The 23,329-nt window shown below is 37.6% G+C and overlaps 1 protein-coding gene across 1 annotated transcript in view; it reads right to left on the minus strand.

The window, feature by feature from the left end:
• CSMD1 (CUB and Sushi multiple domains 1) overlaps positions 1-23,329 on the minus strand; it is a 1,155,040-nt gene that overhangs the window by 792,720 nt on the left and 338,991 nt on the right. The window contains exon 3 of the mRNA XM_054063646.1: positions 9,851-9,963. Within this exon, the coding sequence (XP_053919621.1) occupies positions 9,851-9,963 (113 nt within the window). The remainder of the gene's footprint in view (positions 1-9,850; positions 9,964-23,329) is intronic.

Genomic DNA, 23,329 nt, shown 5'->3' on the forward strand with positions numbered 1-23,329 from the left:
CAAATGAAACATTCAATATTCGGGAAAGGTATGAATAACGAAGTGATTCAAAGTAAAATAGTTAATGGTTTAAAGCTATACAAGCGAAGATGAAAAGGAAAGTATGTGACTGTCCTTCTAATACAGAAAATTATATGACCTTTAATTAATCAAGATAAGAACTGCTGGCTACAGTAACAAAACAAATACAAAGTTCTACTTTCTGGACCACTAACCCACATTACTCTGAAAAAGCTGATTCCCACCCAGCTACAATCTACACCCTTTGCCAACTTAAAGGAATAAAAACCTACAGACAATGACTCCTAATGAAAAAGAGATTTTTCTGTTTTCTTTTATTTTTCACAACAGAAGACATAAAAGCCATGAGCCATCTTTGCCACCACAAGCAGATTTGTAATGAAGTACAAAGTATTTATCAATAATAGCTCTTAGTAGGCTGCAGAGAATTTTTTAATTAAAAGACAGAAATACAGTTTTCATAATAACAAGTGGTACTACTTCAAATTAAGGACACATTATAAAGACCACTACAAATTAGAAATTGAACTGGCATGACTGAAAATGCATTCTTATTATCTGAAAGATTAAAAGCCCAGTACAACTTTCCCTGCTTTGTACTGCCCAAAGGAATAAATAACTTTATTTACAAGTGAGATCAGAAATCAAGCAAGCCATAGCATCAGACTTTTTGAGATTCATTAAAAGCCAGGTAAGCGTCAGTTGCATTTTATCTGGGATTGTCTAGTTAACAGGGACCATTCTGAAGGTAAGTAACCACCACTGGGTATATCTGATAATTAGAAAAGGAAGCAGGATTTATCTCTTCAGCAAGGCAGAAGCCTGAGGATAAATGCATCAAGAAACTCCTCTGAGTAATTTGGCAATGTGCACAAAACACTGGTAATTTTTAATTTCCGCATTGTAAAAAGACCATATCCAAACCCAAAATTTCAGGCAGAATGAAGTTTGAACAGAGTACAGACCCTTTCCTTAACTATTGGCATCTTGATAATTGGCAGCAGTTGCCGTTTAAAACAAATTTAGAGTGAGGACAGGAAAAGATACAGGCTGCTTAATTAAAAGTTTATCTTCAGCAAATCTGCAAGGCTGTGAACAGAAAAAGTTATTCCTCCAAATCCCACAGTTGGCTGTAAAAGGGAACAAGCAAGAATGCCAGCTCTCTTGAGTCACATTGCACAGCTTGTTTCACAAAAGTACTTGGAGAAAAAAATGTGTTCCATATATTTCTGATGTGCTTGAATTAAGATAATAACCCCTCCCTCGAAAATAACACAAGTCCAGAATTACAACAGGTTTGACCATTGACTGTTTCTCAGACAGTTGCTGTATTAAGACGATATATTTGAAACTTTGAAAATTGAAGTCTGAGTAGAACAACTAAAGCATTTTGAAAAGAGGCAAAGCTCACCTTTTTCTATTCAGTGCAGGTTTGTGGGGTTATTTTGTTCTAGTTTTTTGTTTGCAGTTTGGGGTTTTTTTTGTTTTTTTTTTAGGGGGGCTGGGGTTTTTTTGGTGGGTTTGTTTTTTTGTTTTTTTTTTGATAAGGTGTCCACAATGCTGGATTGCAAGATTTTTAGATCATGCTACACCTCTGTACGGGTTTTGACTGCACTATAGCCATGTTTCTTTATCGTAGCTTGTATGGGGCCATGTTTCAATTTGGTTGATAACACAGGGATGTATCAGTGTTGCCGAGTAGAGCTCTCACAGCATTTCAGCCCTTTCTGTCCAGTCAGCGAGTCAGCTGGGGGTGCGTAAGAAGTTGGGAGGGGACACTGCTGGGACAGCTGACCCGTTTCTTGGAGACTGCTGAACATCTTCCTGATGATGGGTGGTAGTGTATTCATTCCTTATTTTGTTTTGTCTACAGGTGTAGCATTTGCTTTACCTATTAAACTATTTTAACCCATGAGTTTTCCCTACTTTTCCCCCTTCCAATTCTCTGCTTCATTCCACTGGCAGGGAGGAGTGCATAGCTGGGGAAGTAAGTGAACAGCTGCGTGGTACTTAACTGCCTACTGGGGTTAAATCACAAAATCATACTAATACTGATTCAGATCAGGCAGTCATTATTTGAAATATTTTTCACAAGTTTAATATTAGTCATACAAACACATATTTATGGTGGCGGATAAGAAAGAACATGAAACAGGGTATTAATATAAGCACAATTGGGATGATGACCTGTTAGGATGTAAATTAGATTCTCCAGTATCTCAGTAATCAATAGCAGAGAAATAAGAGTTATTTAAGGTACCAAGAAAGAAACAATCACGTAATGACTTTGACTTTCCACTTCTGCTTTCAGTATTACAACGTGCTAGAACTGCCATCTCACAGTAACAGAGAACAGCTTAAAGTTTTCCTCTAGTTTCCTCTTTTTTACCAAAATATTTTCCTACTGTGTTTGTGATTTCAAATAGGAGCACAAGTAAGTTTTGTGGAAGGAGGTTACAAGCCCACTAAATGATTACATGGTAAGAACTGCCAACGTTGGTTTTGTTACATGTACATGAAGCAAGGACAACGAGCATGGTAGTTCCTATACGGATCTAGTATAGTATTCCTATACTAGAAGGCACAAAATAATTCCTTACTTCTAAAATAAGAGGCAGCCAAAAGACAGCCCCAAGAATGTATCTTAAGCCACGTAATCCCCTTTCTAAGGGCTACTAGCCACCCAAAAGCTATCTTTGCATTAGGGATTAAGCTACTGAGGGCAAGAGCTGGAAAGCACAAAAGAGCTGGTATAAATCATAATTGGACTCATCTAATGAGCAAGGCTCTTGCAAAATTATTCTTCCTTCAGATACAAAATTTATTAGTTGGCAATGAGTCTTACAGCATTTAGATTTATTTTCTGGAAATTCAGGTAGGGTTTATTCCATCACAACAACTTTTGTCACAGTGTTGTTGTTTTTTTTTTTTTTCCAAATAATTTCCAATTGAGAAGTTGCTGTGCTTGGGCATTTTAGGAAATACAATTCCAGAAATGCAACATTTCAGTGTTTTACTGGTAAAAGAAACACCAATTATATTTTAACTAGAGAAGTTATCCACCATATTCTCCCATAACTAAGGAACCTGCAAAGCATATATGTTTAAATACAGTTATTTCTTCTATGCGCAGTCTCCTCATATATGAGAGACTGGAAGGAGAAGGCATACAAGAGTACAGTCATTTACCCGCCTCTATTAACCAAATTCAATTCCCCATAGATTCAGCATTTTAAGCAAGTTTTAGATCTTTTCATACACTTCAGAGCACAAGCAGACTATTTTACCTCTCTCCTTACAGAATAACCTCCATTTTCTTTCTCATAAGTTTTCTGAATACACGTAGGCTTCAAAAAAGTTTTTTAGCTATTATTGGTGAAATGAACTCTCTGGACACCTAAATTATTGACATTCTGGATCAACTATCAGAGGTTCCACAGAACAGTCTCACAGCACTGCCAGACCTCCTTTAGCCCAAGATTTTGCTGCTATGTATTATGTCATATTTTGACATAGGAAATATCAGCAATATTTTTAATTGCACTATGATTTCTTTCCTGTATGTCATTGTCAACCATCACTCAGATAGTACCATTCCAAAAATATGCTATTTTTAAGAAAATTTGCTAGAGACAGAAAGTTTTTTTTTTTTTCTTTTTAAGGACTTCAGTTGACAAAGGAAGTCAAATTCATTCTCAGAGAACAATTACTTTAACTCCAAAGAGGTGGAACTACAAATTTCAGCCCAAGAAGATCCCATTTGAGTCTGTGTGTTCACTATTTAAAGCTTTTGGTTTACTTGGCGCTATGTATACACACATTGTTTAAATCTTTAACAAACACCTCCCTTTGAAGATAGTGATTCAGTTCAGGCAATGATTATTTGAAATATTTTTTATAAGTTTAATATTAGTCATACAAACATTTATAATGACAGATAAGAAAGAACTGAAATAGTAAGCAAGAAGTATTTAACTAAAAATAGAAAAAAATGTATCTGACTATTACCAGGTGTTACGGCCAATTACATTAACAGTCAATGGTTATTAGAGATTGTTAGATATTACAGCAGCTATGATTAAATCAGAGATTAATTGGTGATGGTTGAAGATTCAGAAAACTACTCATCTCACACTGTTTAGTGGGGGTATCATTATGCATAGTAGTCACATAGAAGTTGGTATATTCTTGCCAACCCAGCTTCCTACTCTCAAACTTGAAATATTTGCCTCAGATTATTCCGTTTGTTTTGAACATGCCAATTCCCGAGGAATAACTGCTCTTCTCACTGTACCACAGTTTGCTGGGAGAACTACACAGCCATTAGCTAAGAGTTAGGGTCATGGGCAACAAGTAAGAAGCCTCGTCAACTGCTGAGGCAGTGAAAAGCAGATTTTTTTTTTTTACTCTTAAAAAAGCCCCCAGGAAGGGCTTTTTGGTACTGGAGGGAAACAAACAAGCAAAACCCAAAAGAAACCTACTGAGGAAGCTGAGAGAACTAAAAACATTTGCTTGAGCCCAAAGTTCCATTATCTTGAGTGGGTCAACACTGACTAGAAAAAACAGTCTCATGAAAATTATCTTGCTAAACTCATGGAACCAACACAAGAGATTAATGTTTCCAAGTTGGTTAAGAAAGTGTTTCATTTTATTTTTGTTTTTTTTAAAAAAAACATTTAAAGTACTGAACCATAAAAATAAAAAGGAAAACCACACCAAATAAGTGATATCCAGGGAGAAGAGGAGCAGCAAGAGAAACAAAAAAAAGAAAATATCTTCAAAGACTATAGACTGTGAAAGTGTATCACTGCTTTCTGCTGTTGATGCTGAAAGGGATTTAAAAAGAAGCCTCAGCAAAGATGCATAAGGCAGGATGAGGTGGCTGGCAGTATAAATGTTAATGCTGTGTGGAAGCATAAATCTTTGAGAATTCAAAGACGAAAAGAAAAAAGGAAGTATACCCTGAGGGCAGGTAGAATAAAGGGACGTGCAAGAACTCTTCTTTTGGCAAAGGAAACCTGCTGCTGCAGGACAAAGGTCAAGGAAAGGTGCTAGCACACATCAAGTCCAATACATCTGGCTTGTTGTTTAAACACCACTCACCACTTCTATATTACAAACTGTGGTCAGAAACAACAAAAACAGCCACAAAAAAAAAAAAATCAAGATAGGCTAAAATGAACCAAGGATTGTTATCCTTCAAGGGCAGTTTCATGTTTAACGGTAGACAACAGTGTAGCAATACATAGACTAGAAAATATGACATTCATTTTACATTGATGACTAACAATGTCTTTTGAATTAAGATTTTCTACTTTTACTGAATTTTCTGCACTTGACAACTCGTTTCCGTGAATGGCAGGATGCACTTGTCTCTCTTCTGTTAAAGAATAGTACTATGCATTAGTTTAATTAAGTATACATATGTATTACACTGAAGATATTGCTGTCATTTAAAGAATATTTTTCTGTATTTCCAACTATAACCACGTGTTTTGTATGGGAAGAATACTTCTGACTTTCTGAGAATTCTTACAATGATATAGTAATGCTGAATTTTTACTTCTGTTTGTAGCCTTCAAAGCACGTATTTTAAAATGGTTTGATAGTCTCATTCTACAAAATAAGAATTAAACTGATTTTAACAAGGAATTAAAACTGCACAAGTAACAAGTGTTATATTATTATCCACATGCTTTCCCATAAAGCCGAAACATGCTTTATGATGTAAAACACTGTCAATTAAACAAAAAGCCAAAAACCAACAATCAAAATCTACAGAGTCACCTATGAGATAAAGAGAATCTATCCCTCAGCTCCTCAATCCCATTGCTTAACATCTAGGTATAATTGTTACCCAGCAGTGATGATAATGGTTAATAAATCAGTTAGCAGATTAAACAAGTTGGCAAAGTCTATAAGCTGAATTTACTACTTCCAAAATTTATAGTTATTTTTAATGATATAATAGTGTATTGGAAAGTTACATAAATAATTTTATTTCCAGAAAATAAGAGCAAACCAAGCTTCCATCTGTATCAAGAGTTTAGAGTGCTGATGTGATTACTGAGGAAGACAGAAGTATTATCAGTTAAAATACTACAGATTCTCAGAAATGGATATATAAATTTGGTGAAGTAATGATATAGGAAAGAAACCTATATTTAAGCCCAAGTACTCAGGAACTGCCCAACTACATCAAGATCTTGTTGGAACTAGATGACTCTTGCTGTTCTACTGTCACAAAATCAGATTTAGTTAAGTATTAACTAAATGGTATATGGGTGACAGCAGCCCAAGTCAGACAGGTGCAAATAATCTTCAGGGGCATAGAGCACTAGAATGTGGTTTCACTTGCTTCATTGTCAAATTATTTACATATTATAGAATCATAAATGAACTGAAAGTCATTGCTGCCCAGGAAGTGAGGCCATAAGTCAAGAATACACGCACTAAAACGCATAGATCAGAATCCCAGGTAACAGGGATGTAGTGTTCTCTCTCCGCCAGGGATATGAGGGTACGTGTAGCTTCAGAGGCTGTTCAGTAGGGCTTGAAGTGATTCATAGGTCATCTTTCCTGGATCATAGCCATACCCTCATTCACCAGGGAGCTTAGATTAAAAAGAGCACCGTGGCAGACAGTGTTGGTGAAGCCTCCCAAAAGCCTCCTCTACAAACCAGCAGCTGAACACAACACAGAATCTAGCCCAGTATTAACTCTTTTGAGAGATAAGAGTCATTGTCAAAACACTAAATTTTCCCCCCTGTGATCACATCTAAAATACTGTCAATAGAGGGTAAACTTAGAAGACACTAATCAATCTATTTTTTTGTTTTTCACTTTAATTGAATGAACTCACCAACCCTGAATAAGAAATTATTTTTCTAATTAGAAGAGTGGCCTGTCACAGGAATTAAAAAAAATAAACCACTAGTTTTGCAGACTCAGAGAATATGGAAAGTTTATGTAAATTAGTTCCTTCATTACTCCTAATATTTGGATTATTCAGACCTACTTCATCCGCTACTGTGAGACGAGCAGTGCAATTCCAGAAAAGCTCCTTTGCATATCCTTGCGTAGCGCCACAAAGGTTCCCCCCATTCCTGCTCCCAGTCTGTTAGAATTCCTTAACTTTCAAATGTAGTTGATGTTTCTACTTCTATTAAAAAAAAAAAATCTGTTACAGAATCACTCCCTGAGCTACCATTAAAAAAAAAAGCTTGTTTTTATTTTTTTAAGCATACAGTCCTTGTCAGCTGATGCACAGTTAAAACTTCCCTCCAATTAAGATGTTTAAAGCATTGTTTCGCAAATGGTGCATTATGACCAATGTCCCAAACTCTCCGAGAGCTGCAGTCAGTAGCACTTCAGTCTCTGTTAGTAATTCACTTACTTCAGAGAAGAATGAAAAAGTTGGCTGAAATGAGGGATAACTAGATATTTTTAGTAAAAGCAAACTAGATTAGGAATGGGTAACCCGCAGAGTGATTGTAAAGACTTCCAGTGACTGGTAACATCTGGTCTGTATTCCTCTGTCCCAGAGGAAACGATCACCCATCTACTCACAAAATTATACATGGCATACAAGCCAGAAGAGGTCACTATTTAAAACAAGTAGAGTCATAGCATCATGGAATAATTTGGGCTGGAAGAGGCCTTAAAGATCGCCTAGTTCCAACCCCCCTGCCATGTGCAGGGACATAGTAGTTTAGGAAAGAGTTACAGGAGGTCTTAAAACTATGAGGTTTCAATAACTCCATCGGCCAATGCAGCAGAAATCACCCAATCCTTCTTAAAGCACCTGAACCTCCACTGCTACAACCCCTTCCCAAACCATCAGTGCCCACCACCAATCCGTGCGCTGAGAGTTGGATGTCAAATTTTGAGGTCAATTTAGAGCTCACGGGCAATGCCAGGTTTACAGCACCGACTCTGAAAGGGGGCAGTGTTGCTTAACCAGAGAACGGTGCTATCTGTCAATGTTAATTACAGCTCTTCCTGCTGGGGTTCTTCCAAGAAAGTGGGCCAGCAGGAAGTGTCATTATATTACAGCCTGTGGCTCTGTGCATGTGTTCCAAAGTTGACAGTCAAGAGACGTCCTTTAGCATTCTTCACTGTCTTTTTCCATATGAATAACAAATTGCTCGGATTGCATAAAAGGATGAAATATGCTATCGTGTGCATCTGCTAGAACAGAAGGATACAGGTATGAAAGGAAGCAACTTCCTGTTGAGGCAACAAAAACAATTCCTGGTGTGTTTGTGGTGTCTGATACTCCTTTTTGACTCACCTAATAAGAGTTATAAAGATTTTAATGAAACTTTCTTAGCCTTTCCTCACAGCTCTCATCTCAGCTTAAAAGAAAAAGAAGACTAATGAGCAGACTGATCAGGTGATAAGGTTTTGGCACACAAGGAAAGGGACGAAGAGCTACCAAGCAAAGACATTCTGCTGAGCTACCGGAAAAATATGTTTGAATTACTCATGTCACCTCTGTCTTTTCACACCTAGGTAACTCCTTCAATGAAGATGCAAGTGTCAAAAAGTACTTTAAAGAATACTAATTTCAAAACTTTAAATCAAATATGAAACAAAGATATGCATCGATAGAGAGTAGAGATACCTATTATCAAGAAATGCAGGGTAAAGTTAAGGGCCTTCGAATAGTTCCAGTAGAAACATAACCACAGTTTATCAAGCCGTTGAAGATGGATTGGTCATCACTTCAGAAACAGTTAAAGTAACAAAGATCGCAGGTAATGCATTTATATAGTCACCAATGCTAGTCCTAGTGAATAGCTACAATCAACTTACTCTGCTTCCTAGATTAAAAGTTACTACATCAACCCAATTGATAGAAATAATTTGCTTTCAATTCTATCACTTAACTGCATACATAACTTTCCCAGAATGCACACTTTTAAAACCATGAAACCATAGGAAAAATAACATCACGTTTGAGAAGTATTCTGAAACAGCTTTGTGCAGCTTCAAACACTCCAAACTCTGTGTTTTCCATAAATAAATAAAAAAGCAGTAAAAAAAATACTAAAAAAAAAAAAATCACCACACACGGAGTTTGAAAGCAATTCTCAATTTACACTCAAAACATTGATTATCCAACAACGCAACAGACTTAATTCCCCTGTATTTGGCAATTCTCCCAAACAAAAGTTGCAGATCTCATAAAGTCTTGTGTACTACCTTAAGTATTTAGGGAATAGTATCAGTCCAGTTTATGAGCTTAACCATTAATAGACACTAGAAGACATGAAATGTTTGGTCTTACTTTTCGCTAGAACTGTGCGGTCATCGTTGCAGTCTAACATCTTTCACAGAACCAGTTTTCAACTCCTTTAGTGTTTTTTTCGTTGTATTTTTAAATTTATATGTACATGTGTCTTTCTTCCCATTGTTTTAACTTTCCACAAGGAAAAGATTAGTGATACATTTTCAAGACCAGTTAGTATATATATCACCTCTCATTTTTATCATTATACCCCTTAAGTTAGACATTGTTTAAAAAAGTAATCAAAAGAAATAATTTAAGAAATAATAAGAAAATAATTTAAATGTAAATGCTTCTGAATCCAGCTTTTGAAGCACAACAAATTCAATTAAAAATTCCAGCAGAAATTAAAGTATTAGATTAAATGTCCATGGTCCTGATTTTGACACGATGTAGTAACATTGAAGTATGTTATAAAAAAAGCTCATGCAATATTCACCCATTATTCAAAACTCCAAAACTATAATTGAAGCATCACTTTTCAACATGAAAAACATATCAAGTAGAATAAAGACACAGCAGGAAGAGAGTTCTTACCTTCATAAATCGCTTTAAAGCCTTGAGCACTGACAGCAAAATCTGTGGTGAAGCAGAGGGTGAGGATAGATCCCGTGCTCACAATAGATGATGGAAGCTGAAATCCAGATAACCTGTGCAATAAAAAGATACAAATTATAAGAAAAATTATTTTCAAGTGAAGCACATTGGCATGTGTGAAGAGCATTATAATGAGCATCATATTCCTATACCTGAACATATTATACTCTTTATACCGATGCAGTCTCTAGACATTTACTGCAAAATTTCAAACATGTTCTTGAGCTTTTTAACCTTCCCATTTTAACACATCTGTGCACTCTCCAACAGAAAACTCTGATAGTAAAATCTGTTTGTATCTACTGAAGGGTAGGATTCATTTCAAGATGGAGACAAGTATATTTAAGACACTTGGGAGTAGATACTTGGGTCTTTACTCACAAAGGAACCAGCCACTGCTTGGAATAATATGGACTATCCTGTCTGTCCTCCAGCTGCTACTTCAGAAAAAAGCATGGATTTTCTATATTCAATGTCATATATGTTAACTGACCAGAAAATAAAAATACCCATCATTTAACAACTTCAGAAAAATTACCCTACATTTCCCATCTTATTAGCTGCCTTACCTTTACATACAAACCAGAATTGTGGATAAGCTATAATAACATTGCAATACTGATTTTTAAGATTATTTCCAAAAATAAATAATTCATTTTGAGTTTTAAACAGAAGAAAAAAATGTTTACATCCTTTACTGACACATTGTTAAAGATAATGTGTGAGACCAAACTGAAACTAGTGCGATGTTTGTTTCTTAACAATTAGAGTAATTTTGCTTAAGTCAGACATAAGACGCCATTTACTGTCCCACAAACCCAAAACTATGCTGTCAGCTCACATTACTTGCAAAATACAGAAGTTAGCTGCGTATGTGATCCACTGGGTACATGACCCTGCATCAGAAAGCTGTCTTTTGTTCAAATTCCACCTCAAAAAAGCTTTTTAAAATTCAGATGTTAAAAAAAATTGTAAAAAAAAAAAACCAAAAAAATAAACCCCAAAAAAATCAAAGAAAATACCCCACACCCACAACTAAAAAGATCCCCAAACCAATCACACACATGGTGAAGACAACCCATCCTATAGTTCACTGTGTGCCATCCGGAACTATAGAGGATAACTAACTGTAAATCACATACTAGTTCAGCAGTATCACCAAACTAAAAAGTTCTATGCAAAATCAGGCTTATTTAAGACTACTCTGATACATAAAAATGTATAAGAGAAACTCCACGACCAAATTATATTGGTCAGGTTGCTCCTTATCTCTTTCCAATATATTTTGGAAAACAAATAGAGTAGGATGAGTCAGAGACTGAAGCCAGGAGAGCTTTAAATACAGATGAAAGCATACAGTCAAGGCAACATAAGTCAGCAGCAAATTTTCTGCAATTTCTTGCTTTCTTTTTAAACAACACTGTCTCCCACGTGTTAATTAGCTGTTTGCTCTCATCTCTTCACCTTCTGCGCAACTGTCAACCTATTAGTCCTACTCCTTTCCACCTCATTTACCTTAATTCAAGAGATAACCAGGTTGGCTTTTTTCCTCAATTCTCAAACTGCAGAGCTACCATAAGGCTTCCCACGTTTTATATTGAGATTTCTGTGTGTTCTCTCACCTTCAGTAGATGTTACAGTTTTTAGGGAAATGTGCCGCTTGTTGTATTTAATAAATTAGAGTGGTTATGACTACTGCCTTATCTCGCACTACATAGCAGACCTAAAAATAAACAAAAAATTAAAATAAAAGTCCACCAAAGCAGACAAAACCTGATAAAATTTAAAAACAAATGTAACTGTGGAGCTATACAGCTTTAGTTACCTCATTCCTGATCAGCATTTGCTCCACTCGGCACTGGTGCACATAAATGAACCCATTTGAGCAGAGACTTAGTAACTGGACAGCCTGGGCTCTTGTTATGATCTCTAGACCTCTCTGCTTTTATTCTGTTAAATATCACTTTGATAATATGGATTATTTATCTGCTCAATAAATTAAACTGTCTCTGTAGTATCCCACTTGAAATACTAGAAGATTCTTCTTTAGGCTAACCAAAGTTGCAATTCACGTTTTAGGAAGGTAAATATATTGTTGAAAACTTTAAATTGATGCACTTAAGGTTTTACAGACGCAGGAAAAGGCAAGTATGTGGCGAACTTCAAAGAATACGTCCACTTGAAATGTGTTGTAATCTTAATAAAGATAACGGGAAAGCCTCGGATAGAAGAAATTCATACAAGCAGTCATTCAACAGACTATCTGGGTGCTCTACAGTGCCTTTGTTGCCTTAAATATTGCTGAAAGCAGCTTTTCTCGGTATTCTAATAAATTCAGGGAGATCAAATGCCATGAAATTGAGCACAAACAAACACTAGACAGTAGATGAAAATCTATAGTGTTATCCTTTAGACATTTCCAGAATTAAAACACTGCTAACCTACCAAGTCATTCTCCCACAGCTCCTCCAACATTTTTGCAAGGTAGTTATAGCTCATGAATCATAATGTGTTTTGCACGTTTATTTCATCAAGAAGAAAAAAAAACTAAAAAAAAAAAAAATCACACCCCACCACATGTTGCTTTACTTTGGAAACACATCTCGGCAATTAGTGTAGGCCTTTACAGCAACCAGAAAGGGAACTGTTTAGACAGACAAGTGTGCGTGTGCTAAGAAAGCGGAATCATTTCAAGTCCCTCTGCTAATAAAAACCGTCATTTGATAAACTTGAACTGATTCATTCTGAACATATGGCAATATTTTAAGCTTAAAATATTGCTACTTCCTTAAGCATTAGTAGCATTTATCTGCAGAAAACTCACACGCTAAAATACTTCTTAGCTACGGATGGGATATATTTGGTTTGTCTATAAAGAAGAAAACAGTGGTACACCAGTACTGAGTTTAGCCTCTGTTTCAGAGGAAAAACAAGAAACTAAACCACTCTCTCACAATTCATTCTCCATTGTCATTTCATAGATCTTGACATTCAGCTATTTCCAGTGATAAGGTCTATAAATTCATACAATTTTTGGTTTTCAGCAGCATGACGAGCAGCCCCGTTGGCTCTGCTCAGAATTTCTCCACCCCCTCTACTTATGAGGACAGATTTTGGGTCTTCTAGGTACAGAAAACGCAGCAAGTCCTCTTGGGGGTTGGCAATATGGTTAGGAGTCTAGTGAATGGTTTTAGAAGAGGCTCTAGGAATACACTTTATCACCTAAAAGATAACAACTGAAGGGTGAACTTCCCTGCTGTCTTTACCAGTTGGAACTGAATAAGTCAGGTTCTTTTTGGAAGCGCAGAAAGAATGAGAAGCATCAAGGTATGAAATGAGAAATTTCAGTTTTATATTAGGAAAAGACACAATATAACACCACCGTTATGTTGTTAACTGCTGTGCAGAAAGGATCTTGTGTCTCCATCCTTGGAGATACCAGACATTTAAGAATGCCCTGGACAGCATGGTGGGTCTTCAGACTGTGCTCCAGATTCAGGGGGAGATAAAATCAAATAACCATAATCTTTCTTAGCCAAAGTTATTCAATGAATCCATGACCCATAAGGGAGGCATGGGCACAGTCTCTATCACAAGCAGATGCTGTTAGAAAAATGAGACACTGATTGATTGCTGAGGAACGACAGAAGTACCATCGGATCAGCCTAAGGAGCTTCAGTTTCTTTGTATAAACCATCTTAGGGACTGATCTTCTGTTGAGCACAGTTACAAAATTTTAGCAAGTCCCAGATGTTCATATACAAACTGACAGACTTTCAAGCATGGCTAAAACTGAATCAATCCTCGCAGGTGTTTAAGACACCATTGACATAAGAACAGCTTCCCTTCTTTTCCCTCTAGTTACAACTATCACAGTTTTGTCCCTGGAGTCACTAGATTACTTTTTTTAATAAATATTTTTTGCTGTCCTCATGGTTTAAACGTCAAATGTGACAAGTGAAGCTTTCCAGACAGCTCTGTCAGAAAGAGCATGAAGATTCTTACGTGATCAGACCACTTCACAAGCATATGAACCAATTTCACAATTGCTAGAAAACAATCAGCAAAGGAAAAATAGAATAATTTTCACCATTTTATTTGCTACCTTACATTATACTACAGGCAGCTGTAGAAATAAGTGGCACCATGCTCAGATTACCTCACGGGACAACATTTTTTCAATGTTTAACAAATTTTTTTAGGAAATTTAAGAGTCAAAAAACCCTAGAGGTGAGGGTACCCATCACCCATAATGACTATTTCTTTCTTCAAATCAGGACAATGAAAACTCTGAAGACACATTATTATAGTTAGAAGGAGAATCAGATCTGTTAGACACTCAGAATTGTGCCTGATATATACACACACAGGTTTTTTTATATAGATGTAGATACGAACTCTGCTCATATATCTGTACAGCTTGTTCTCAAAAACATTCTGAGAAGAAGTAATTAGAATCTGTTTGGCTAAAATAAAACATTTTGCCTGCAATTACCTATCAGAGGTCTCCTGCAAAAGCGATCAGCCCAAAGGATCAATGTTATTAATAACAAGGTAAAGTATAAGTAATGAATTATTGCAAAAGCAGTTTTGAGCAAACTGTAGATAAATGACAAAAATCAAAGATATTTTTTCTCCCTCAAAGTCTATAAAAGGGAAAAAACCCTGACATTTCTCCAATTTTACCTTAAAGTAACACAGGTCATTAACTGCCATTAGAAACACCAAAGAGCCATCTGCCATCCTCATCATATCTTTTCAGGTTTTTACATACCATTCTTAAAAGTTTCATTTGATGCAGAGGAGATTCATAAGATCGTTCTGTACCAAACTCACCATACCACAGGAAAACACAAAGTTATTGGCAGGCGCTACCTCAAAGACTGAGCTGATCAACCGCAGATCAGAAAGCAAGGAAAGCCAAAGAGTACCCTGAAGGACTAAAGCTTTAGGCTAACTATTGTAGCTCTCCAGAAAAGCCTCACTGCATCACAGAAACAGAATCCCAAGTACAACACGTTAAAAATGTTCAAAAGGTCATACCTCATATTCAGCTGAATTGGAAATTATCCTTGAGCTATAGTATCCATAAAACGCAGGCTAATCCCTTCCACATTTTAGAATCATATAATCACCAGGTTGGAAAAGACCTCTTAGATCATGGAGTTCAACCATTCCTATCTACCATTAAATCATGTCCTTGAGTACCTCTAACATTACCGACAGTCAATGATATGTATAAACTGTTAGGAACCTGAAGTGAAAGCAACCACGATCTGACTCTATGGATTCACAGTATTCCGTATTTTATTGCACTTATTCCGTATTTTATTAATGCCTTTGTGGTGGGTTGACCTTGGCTGGCTGCCAGGTCTCTATTCAGCCACTTTCTCATTGACCCTCTTCAACAGGACAGTTAGGGAAAATAAGAGAAATGCTCCTGGGACAAAATAAACACAGGCAGATCACTTACTAATTATCATCATGGGCAAAATAGACTTGACTTGGGAAAGATTAGTTTAATTTATTGCCAGTTAAAGTATCTTTGGATAGTGACAAACAAAGACAAATTAAAATCAAACTCCTCCCCGACTGTCCTCCTTCACAGGCTCAAATATTCTCTCTTTCTTTCTCAATTCCTCTACTTCTCCCCTCTGGTGGTGGAGGGGAATGGGGGCTGCAGTCAGTCCATAACACTCTCTCTCCGCTGTTCCTTCCTCCTCATACTTCTACCCTGCTCCAGCATGGACTCCACATAGGCTGTGGATTCTTTGGGAAACATCCATTTGCTCCACAGTGGGCTCCTCCACAGGCTGCAGGGGAATATCTCCTCCGGTGTCTGGGACACCTACTTCCCCTCCTTATTCTTTACCTCGATGCTCGCAGAGCTGTTTCACTGCTGTCTCTGTGGTGGTTTCTCCCCTTTCTCAAATCCACTTTCCCCAAAGCACCACTGCTTGGCTGTGGGGCTCAGCCATGCCCTGTGGGGTGTCAGCTGGAGATAGCAGGAACCATCTCGGTCCAGAAAGGGGCAGCCGCAGCCTCTCCACACAGAGGCCACCCCGCAGCAGTAAAGCTTTGATGATATGAGCAGAGAATGCTGCAAAAATATCATCTGTTCAACTACACCTCAATTTTAGGTATTAAAGAGTCAAATATTTAATAACATTATCTCAGTAATAACTAATTTCTGGTGGATGTGAAGCTGAACAGGAGCTGTCAATGTGTCCTTGCAGCCCAGCAAGCCAACTATATCCTAGGCTGCATCAAAAGAACTGTGACCATCAGGTTGAGGGAGGTGGTTCTGCCCCTCCATTCTGCTCTCGTGAGACCCCACTTGGAGTCCTGCATTCTGTTCTGGAGCCCTCAGCACAGGAAGGACATGGAGCTGTTAGGGTGAGTCCAGAGGAGGCCACAAAGATGGTCAGAAGGTTGAAGAACCTCCTATATGAGGACAGGCTGAGAGTTGGGCTTCTTTAACCTAGAGATGAGAAGGCTCTAAGAAGACCTTATAGCAGTACTTCAAGGCGATCTACAGGAAAGAAGGTGCTCTGTATCAGGAAGTGCAGTGATAGGACAAGGGGTAAAAGTTTTAAGCTGAAAGAGGGGAGATTTAGATTAGATATTAGGAAGAATTTTTTTAATGTGAGGGTGGTGAGGCACTGGCACAGGTTGCTCAGAGAAGTCATGGATGCCCCTTCCCTGGAGGTGTTCAAGAACAGGTTGGATGAGCCTTTGAGCAACCTGATCCAGCAGATCTTTTTCTGCATCTCTAAATAAGGAAACAGTTATAACTTTCCAAACAGGTGATACTGAACTGAAATTAGCTGAGGACAGTACAGCTGAGAACAAAGCAGCCTCAGCTGTGTGTAAGTACACACAGTGTTTCAGTTATGTACTTCAAGTCCTCTCCATGCACAGCAGTTTTCCACTGAATCAAGAGTTGGAAGTCGATAGTAAGCAGATAAAAATACAAATGGTCAAAAAAGTGTAATATAAGCTTTTCTAAAGGTCAATTATTTAAAAACAAAACTCAGTCTTTTTTAAAAGCTTAACAGAAGCACTGTAAGGTTTAATTCAAAGTTTCTCTTATGGATAAATGTTAGTTCAAATCAGAGAAGTACTTATTCATGTTTCATGATTTAAAAACGATTCAAGTAAAGGAAGCCTCAAGAGAGAAATATTTCCATAGGACTGATTTCTAGCCTACAATGATTTCCCTCCCTCTCCCTTAATACTTATTTCAAACATGGATTTGCGTCTCACATAGTCAAGAGATACTTTTTAAGGATAACAAGTAATAAGTTTTATGGTGAAACTTCACACACCAAAATAAGAATATATCCTTTTACATAACTATTCCTATGCAAGCTTTTAGTCATGCAAACGATATCAACCAACAACGCATAATCAGAAAGAAACAAATGTAAACTGATTTTTACAGTATTATTTCCCAAACCTTGCAGAATTTTCATATCCTCTGTCCACTGCCATAAACTCTGGAGCAAACCTCACTCTTGTAAACGCCAAAAGTAATAAAAGAGCTTAAAAAAACTTAAAGAAAATCACTAAGAAAGCTGGCCGCAGTCACTGCTGTGGGCCATGCACTTACAGGCTTATCTGCTTCATTATAAACCTGCAGGAGCCAGAACTCACTGTTGAAACTTATAAAGTGGTTTCCCCTGTTTCGTCCATAATTATAAGATGCCATCCCTGGGGGCCAACTCCTGTCTACACTTGCTACCAGCAATCAGAAGAGTTACCCACAGGTTAAGGCACCTAATGGTACATAAAGGCAGGACACCAGTGTATCCCTTCCAGCAAACAAGGCTATTACCTGCTAACGCGCGGAACAACAGGAGGATTGTCTTAATAATTTACATCCATTCTGTTGCCAAGAGAAAGTGAAGATTTTAAACCTGACTCACGCACCATCTCATGCATAAATGAGGAGCTGCTATAAGATTAGTACAACATCTATAATTTATAACTGACTTTCCATCACAGGAAATAGGCTATACACACACATATATATATATATAATTCCACTACGTCCAGCCTGAACTTTTATCTTTAAGTCACAGAAAAAGGGTAAACATACAGAACTAGTTGTTGAAGGTCAAGTTTTTCATTCAGAAGCGCTAATTTGGTGGGTTTTCTCAAGCTGAAGACAGCACTGACTGTTCTCTTAAAAAGATGTACAAGAAACACTGCAATGGGCAGAGCCCCAACTCAGAGAGAAGACCCAGTCCTCCACACAGGAATTACCCTTTGCTTCCCCACCTCTTCCCGCATAAAGAACACAGCACAGCAACACCTTATCACATTGATGAGTGTTACTGAGCTTGCTTTCCTGAGGAAAAATAAAAGACAACCCACCAAACATGAATTAAAATCCCTTTGCTCTCACATTTCTTACTCCATCAGTGCCGAGTCTTCCTCAGTGCTGTTTCCTCCAGGTTCAGACTCCTCCATCTTCAGGTTCTCTCAGATCAGAGGACCACAATGACACCCCAGAGCTGTTCTCCCAGTTGCCCACTCCCCTTCCAGTTAGGAAACTAGCTTCAAAGACCACTCCTTAAATGCCCACAGGACTTTCCCCACCAGCTGTCTCTCCAGCACTCCAGAAAACTCCTCAGCTGCTTCCTGACCCCTCATTTGATTAATTAACCACAGGTGTTCCTCCATCCTGCTAAGTAGAGGCAGCTAAGGTGTGTGCACCTCATACCAGGGGTGCTGCTACTGGCTATATGCAAAAGGCTCATCCCTTCTGGGTGTTTTTTGTTCTGCAATTTAAGATTTATAATCTCAAAGTAACAATCGGTTCTGAACAGGCAAAAAAAAAATATTTTTAATTTAAGCCTTTCCCACAGTTAAATGCACGTATGTTTTTTTCCACAGTATAGTCATGTGAAAAGTCTGTGACTTTAGCCGGAATAGGAATTAATTACAGCAATCATAAATTTAATATTTTGCTAGTAAGGGAAGTATGGAAGCAATCAAAGCAAACAGCAAAGTCCAGAAAGCCCCTTAGAAACAAAACTCACCGTGTTCTCACTGAGCAGAAAGAAGCTGCGACTTTAAGGATTTTGATATATTTAGCCTTCAGCAAAAGCAGCTGTTGTCTCGAGCTGCCACCAAAGAGCCACAGCAGCTCTCGTCTGCTGCAGGAACCCCTGGTGCTGGGAAGCAGTAGCCTGGGCTGAGCATCAGTAAGGGAGCAGGAGAATATGAGAGGAGTTGGCCAACACCGATACGCAGCTGGGAAGTGGACTGAAGAAGAAGAAGGTCCCAGGAAAGCAGAGGGGCTGTGGGCTTCTCAAGGGGAAAGAGCTGCTGGTAAAGGCTTGGTGGATCTAGTCAGCCAACAGGTTCTGGTGGCTTCACCACAGTAGGACCACACAGCAGATCTGACAGAAAGCAGCTTCCAGAGTATTTTCCACCAGCGGATGGGCCAAGTTAGGTTTGCTACTCATGCTGAGAAGAGAGCTTGTATAGTGGGAAACCACAGTAATTCCTCACAATTCCAGGCTCCAACATAGCACAAGCTACAGAAGGAAAAAGCCAGCTGATGTCTGAAATGTGTGGCAGTCACTAAGGCTGGTGGCTGCCACCTAAATGAAGCAGAAGGCCACTCCACCAGCTATGGCTGTGCAGAGGTCCCTTCATTTTCTGGCAGACTTTATCATTATGTTGTGTATTTTCTAGCAGTTTCTACCCACGGTACGCAAAATGGAGCTGTAGAAATGGTTTCATATGCCTCTGTGATAAATGACATTAAAAGAAAACATCAGCTAATGTCCGATAAGATTGGACAAAAATAAATCAGTGCCATAAAGAGCGCAAAAAAAATAAAATAGTATTGAAAACCATTAATGTCAGGGGGATAAAAAGAGTCTTTTGCCTTTAAAATAAATGATATTTCAGCTAATATAAAGCTAAAGACTCTTTGTGCTTGATTAAAAAAAAACCAAACAAAAACTGAAAGCTCAGGTAAGATCATATATTCTGAGTTAAAATTTATGAGGAGTCCGGTAGGTATGTCGCGTTAATCCATGATGATCTGTTATTCCTATCTGTTATTATGTTATGTTATAATATCTGTTATTATATCTGTTATCATGATCTGTTATTTTACATAACTTCAGAATAACAGTTCCTGCATCATAAGGCTATAGAAAGAAAACTAAGTTAAGTTGGGAACACCATTACAGCAACGAAGAGTCGATTCAAATTCAGAATAAATGAGGATGGATTTTTTTTTTTGAAACTTTGTTTTATGAATCTGTTATAAATCATCCATAATGCTGTAGATGATATTCCTGCTCCCAAGTGAGAGTTGCTTGGAAATGAAAAATGTACGGAACTCCTCATCTGAAAAGAAAGGGAAAAAAAAAGGAAACAAACCACCCCACACCTCAAACCCCTCTCCTATGGACAAAATGGTATTTTATACCTCTACTAAATGGAATTTAGAGAGGAAAAAGTCTGTGAAGTCTTTTTCTTCACAGGACAGCCACTAATAACTGAACAGTCACCCCCATTTCTAGCTCCCTAGGTTTCACAGGCTCACCTTTTATTACAGCAGCAGAGCACCTCCACAAAAACCAGTGGAACGATGCCACTGTAAATAGAAATGGAATGATAACAAGTGGCTTAGAAACCCTTCACCACACCAAAAACGCCTGAAGGGGGACATAAATCAATTTCTGAATCTTTCTTTTAACATTTTTACAAATTGGATTACAGTAGTATCGCCGGCTGAACAAAACCTACTGTAGGCTCTTTGGTGGCCCCCACTTTAAGCAAAGACCTCGAGGCGAAAGAGAATATGCCAGAAAATATTTGAATAGATCATATTTTAATACAAACAGCATGTTTGTGCTTTGCAGCAATACAGAAATACCTGAAAATGCATTACACTGTCTAAACATGAATGTATTTAACAAACAGTTTATACACTGCTCAATGTTTTCCATTGTAAGGAATACTAAAGATTTGTTGCCAGAACTCTATTCTGCGAATGCATCAATCTTCAAACATGGCTTATGGTTTGCAGTAAAATTTTGAATGCTTACATGGCTTTATGGATTTCCATTTTCTGTTTTGTGCAGGTCAGACTGTCTGGATTTTTATATTGCTCAATTCAAAATACATACTAAAATAGTAATGATTGCAGTCATTCCCATTAGTGATCAGGGACCTCACCGTTCTTCGTATTTTTTTATTGAGAGATATGCCTTTTTGGATTAATGAAATAAAATAGGTCAGCTAATTAAATATTTACATCTTTCTAAAGGGTGAAATATTCAATTTCAGTGTTTTCTAGTCATTCTTTTTCAATTGCTTTTGCCAAAGTGGCATTTTTTCCACATGTTGCTGAACAGATTTTTTTTCTGAAAAAAAAAAGAGGAAGAAAAAGTGATACAAAGCTGAAAAACAACTTAAGATCAAAAACCCCCACATTTTTTATACACTTCTCATTTCACAAGTCAGTCTTGAAAACTGACATTTATATGGCTTTGCAAGATTTGAGCTTATTTTTTTTTACTTAAATTTATGGTCTCAGTAAATTAATCAAATTAAAATATTTAAAGTGAGATACCTTAATTTTTCCATGTCTTATTTTCCCAGTCACAAAAGAAAGATAAAATTGCAAACTAAAAAGCATCTTTTGGATTGAAGTACATTGCAAATTGTAGAGAAATCCAGACTAAGGGGACAAGGATGTGTATATTTAAGTACTTCAAATCAGAAGAAAATTAAAATAATTTGCTGGTGTCTCGTTTTAAGCAATTCATTTTGGCCGATGAAATGCAGGGGATCTCCAGATTGTTTGAAATTTGACTGGAAATGTTTCTTAGAGCTGCAAGACAAAAGAAATCTGTACTTAAGAAAAAACAACTGATGAAGTAGTTCCAAAACCAAAAGGTTTTGAAGCAAATGAATGAGACCTTTCCTTTACCTTTTATGTCTTTTCAAATTACCTATATTTTCAGCTTAAAGAACCTTTCTCAGAGTGTTATTATATGTTACACATTTTTTTTAATATATATATCCTAAGGACTCTTTTCACTTTATAAAGTAGTGTATCCTATTTCAGAACAGAGGAAAGGATTTTCCTTCACTGTCACCTCACAATGACTTTGTGGGTTTTTTTTTTTCCTGAAGATAATTGTTCTGACAACTCTATTTTAAAGAGGTCAGGCTTTGACAGTTTTAGACTATCTGCACAAAGCTCACTATATTAACTTTCTTCTCATATGTTTTACTCCAAAGAGCTATGACATTCTTTTTTTCCGACGCAACCCTTTGAAGTCTGTCTATTATTCCTACCCATCATGCTCAAAGTTTAGTACGGTTTATATCACTAGTACTTGAATACCTCCTGTAAAATAGCTGCCTGGCTTGTTTGTCCTTTGTAAGAAAGAAATCTAGTGTGTAGTTCAGTGGGTCATAAAGTTAATTCTATCTACATTTAACTTTCTTTAAAAATCTTTTGCAAATAACTAGTTTTTATAGTTTCAAATGGCACCTACAAGAAGTGGCTACTGCTATTAATACGAAATAATGACCAATTCTAGAAATGTTTAATAATTAGATGAGTGCTAACTTTTGGGCTAACTTTACACTGTATCGTATTAAGTATCATATATACATCTTTTTCTTCATTATATCACTTGTCGTCTTCATTGTACGTATTTTGCAATATTGAAAACCTTCTGGAAGGTAGGTTGTCTGCGTAGTTCAGTGCTTCCACTTAAGTATTATTCCTATGTAGAGCAGGATGCAAATGGAAACTTGAAGCATAGCACATACATACAAGAATATCTGACATATGGAATCAAAACACATACATAGACATTTGATGTATCCTGGGCTGGAAAAAGCAGCGTGGCCAGCAAGGTGAGGGAAGTGATTCTGTCCATTTGTTCCTCTCTTGTGAGACCTCATCTGGATTACTGTGTCCAGTTCTGGAATCTCCAACATAAGAAGGAGATGGAGCTATTGGAACGGGTCCAGAGGAGAACTACAAGGATGATCGGAGGGCTGGAGCACCTTCCACACTAGAACAAGCTAAGAGCATTGGGCTTGTTCAGCCTGGAGAAGAGAAGGTTCTGAGGAGATCTTATAGTGACCTTCCAGTGCCTGAACGGGCTACAAAAAGGCTGGAGAGGGACTGTTCACAAAGGCTTGTGGTGATAGGATGAGGGGCAATGGGTATAAACTGGAGAGGGGCAGATTTAGACTGGACATAAGGAAGAATTTCTTCACCATGAGAGTGGTGAGGCCCTGGCCCAGGTTGCCCAGGGAGGCTGTGGCTGCCCCATCCCTGGAGGTGTTCAAGGCCAGGTTGGATGGACCTTGAGCAGCCTGATCCAGTGGGATGGTCCTGCCCACGGCAGGGGGGTTGGAACT

The sequence above is a fragment of the Cuculus canorus genome, chromosome 3 (genome assembly GCF_017976375.1).
Source record: "Cuculus canorus isolate bCucCan1 chromosome 3, bCucCan1.pri, whole genome shotgun sequence".
NCBI lineage: Eukaryota > Metazoa > Chordata > Aves > Cuculiformes > Cuculidae > Cuculus > Cuculus canorus.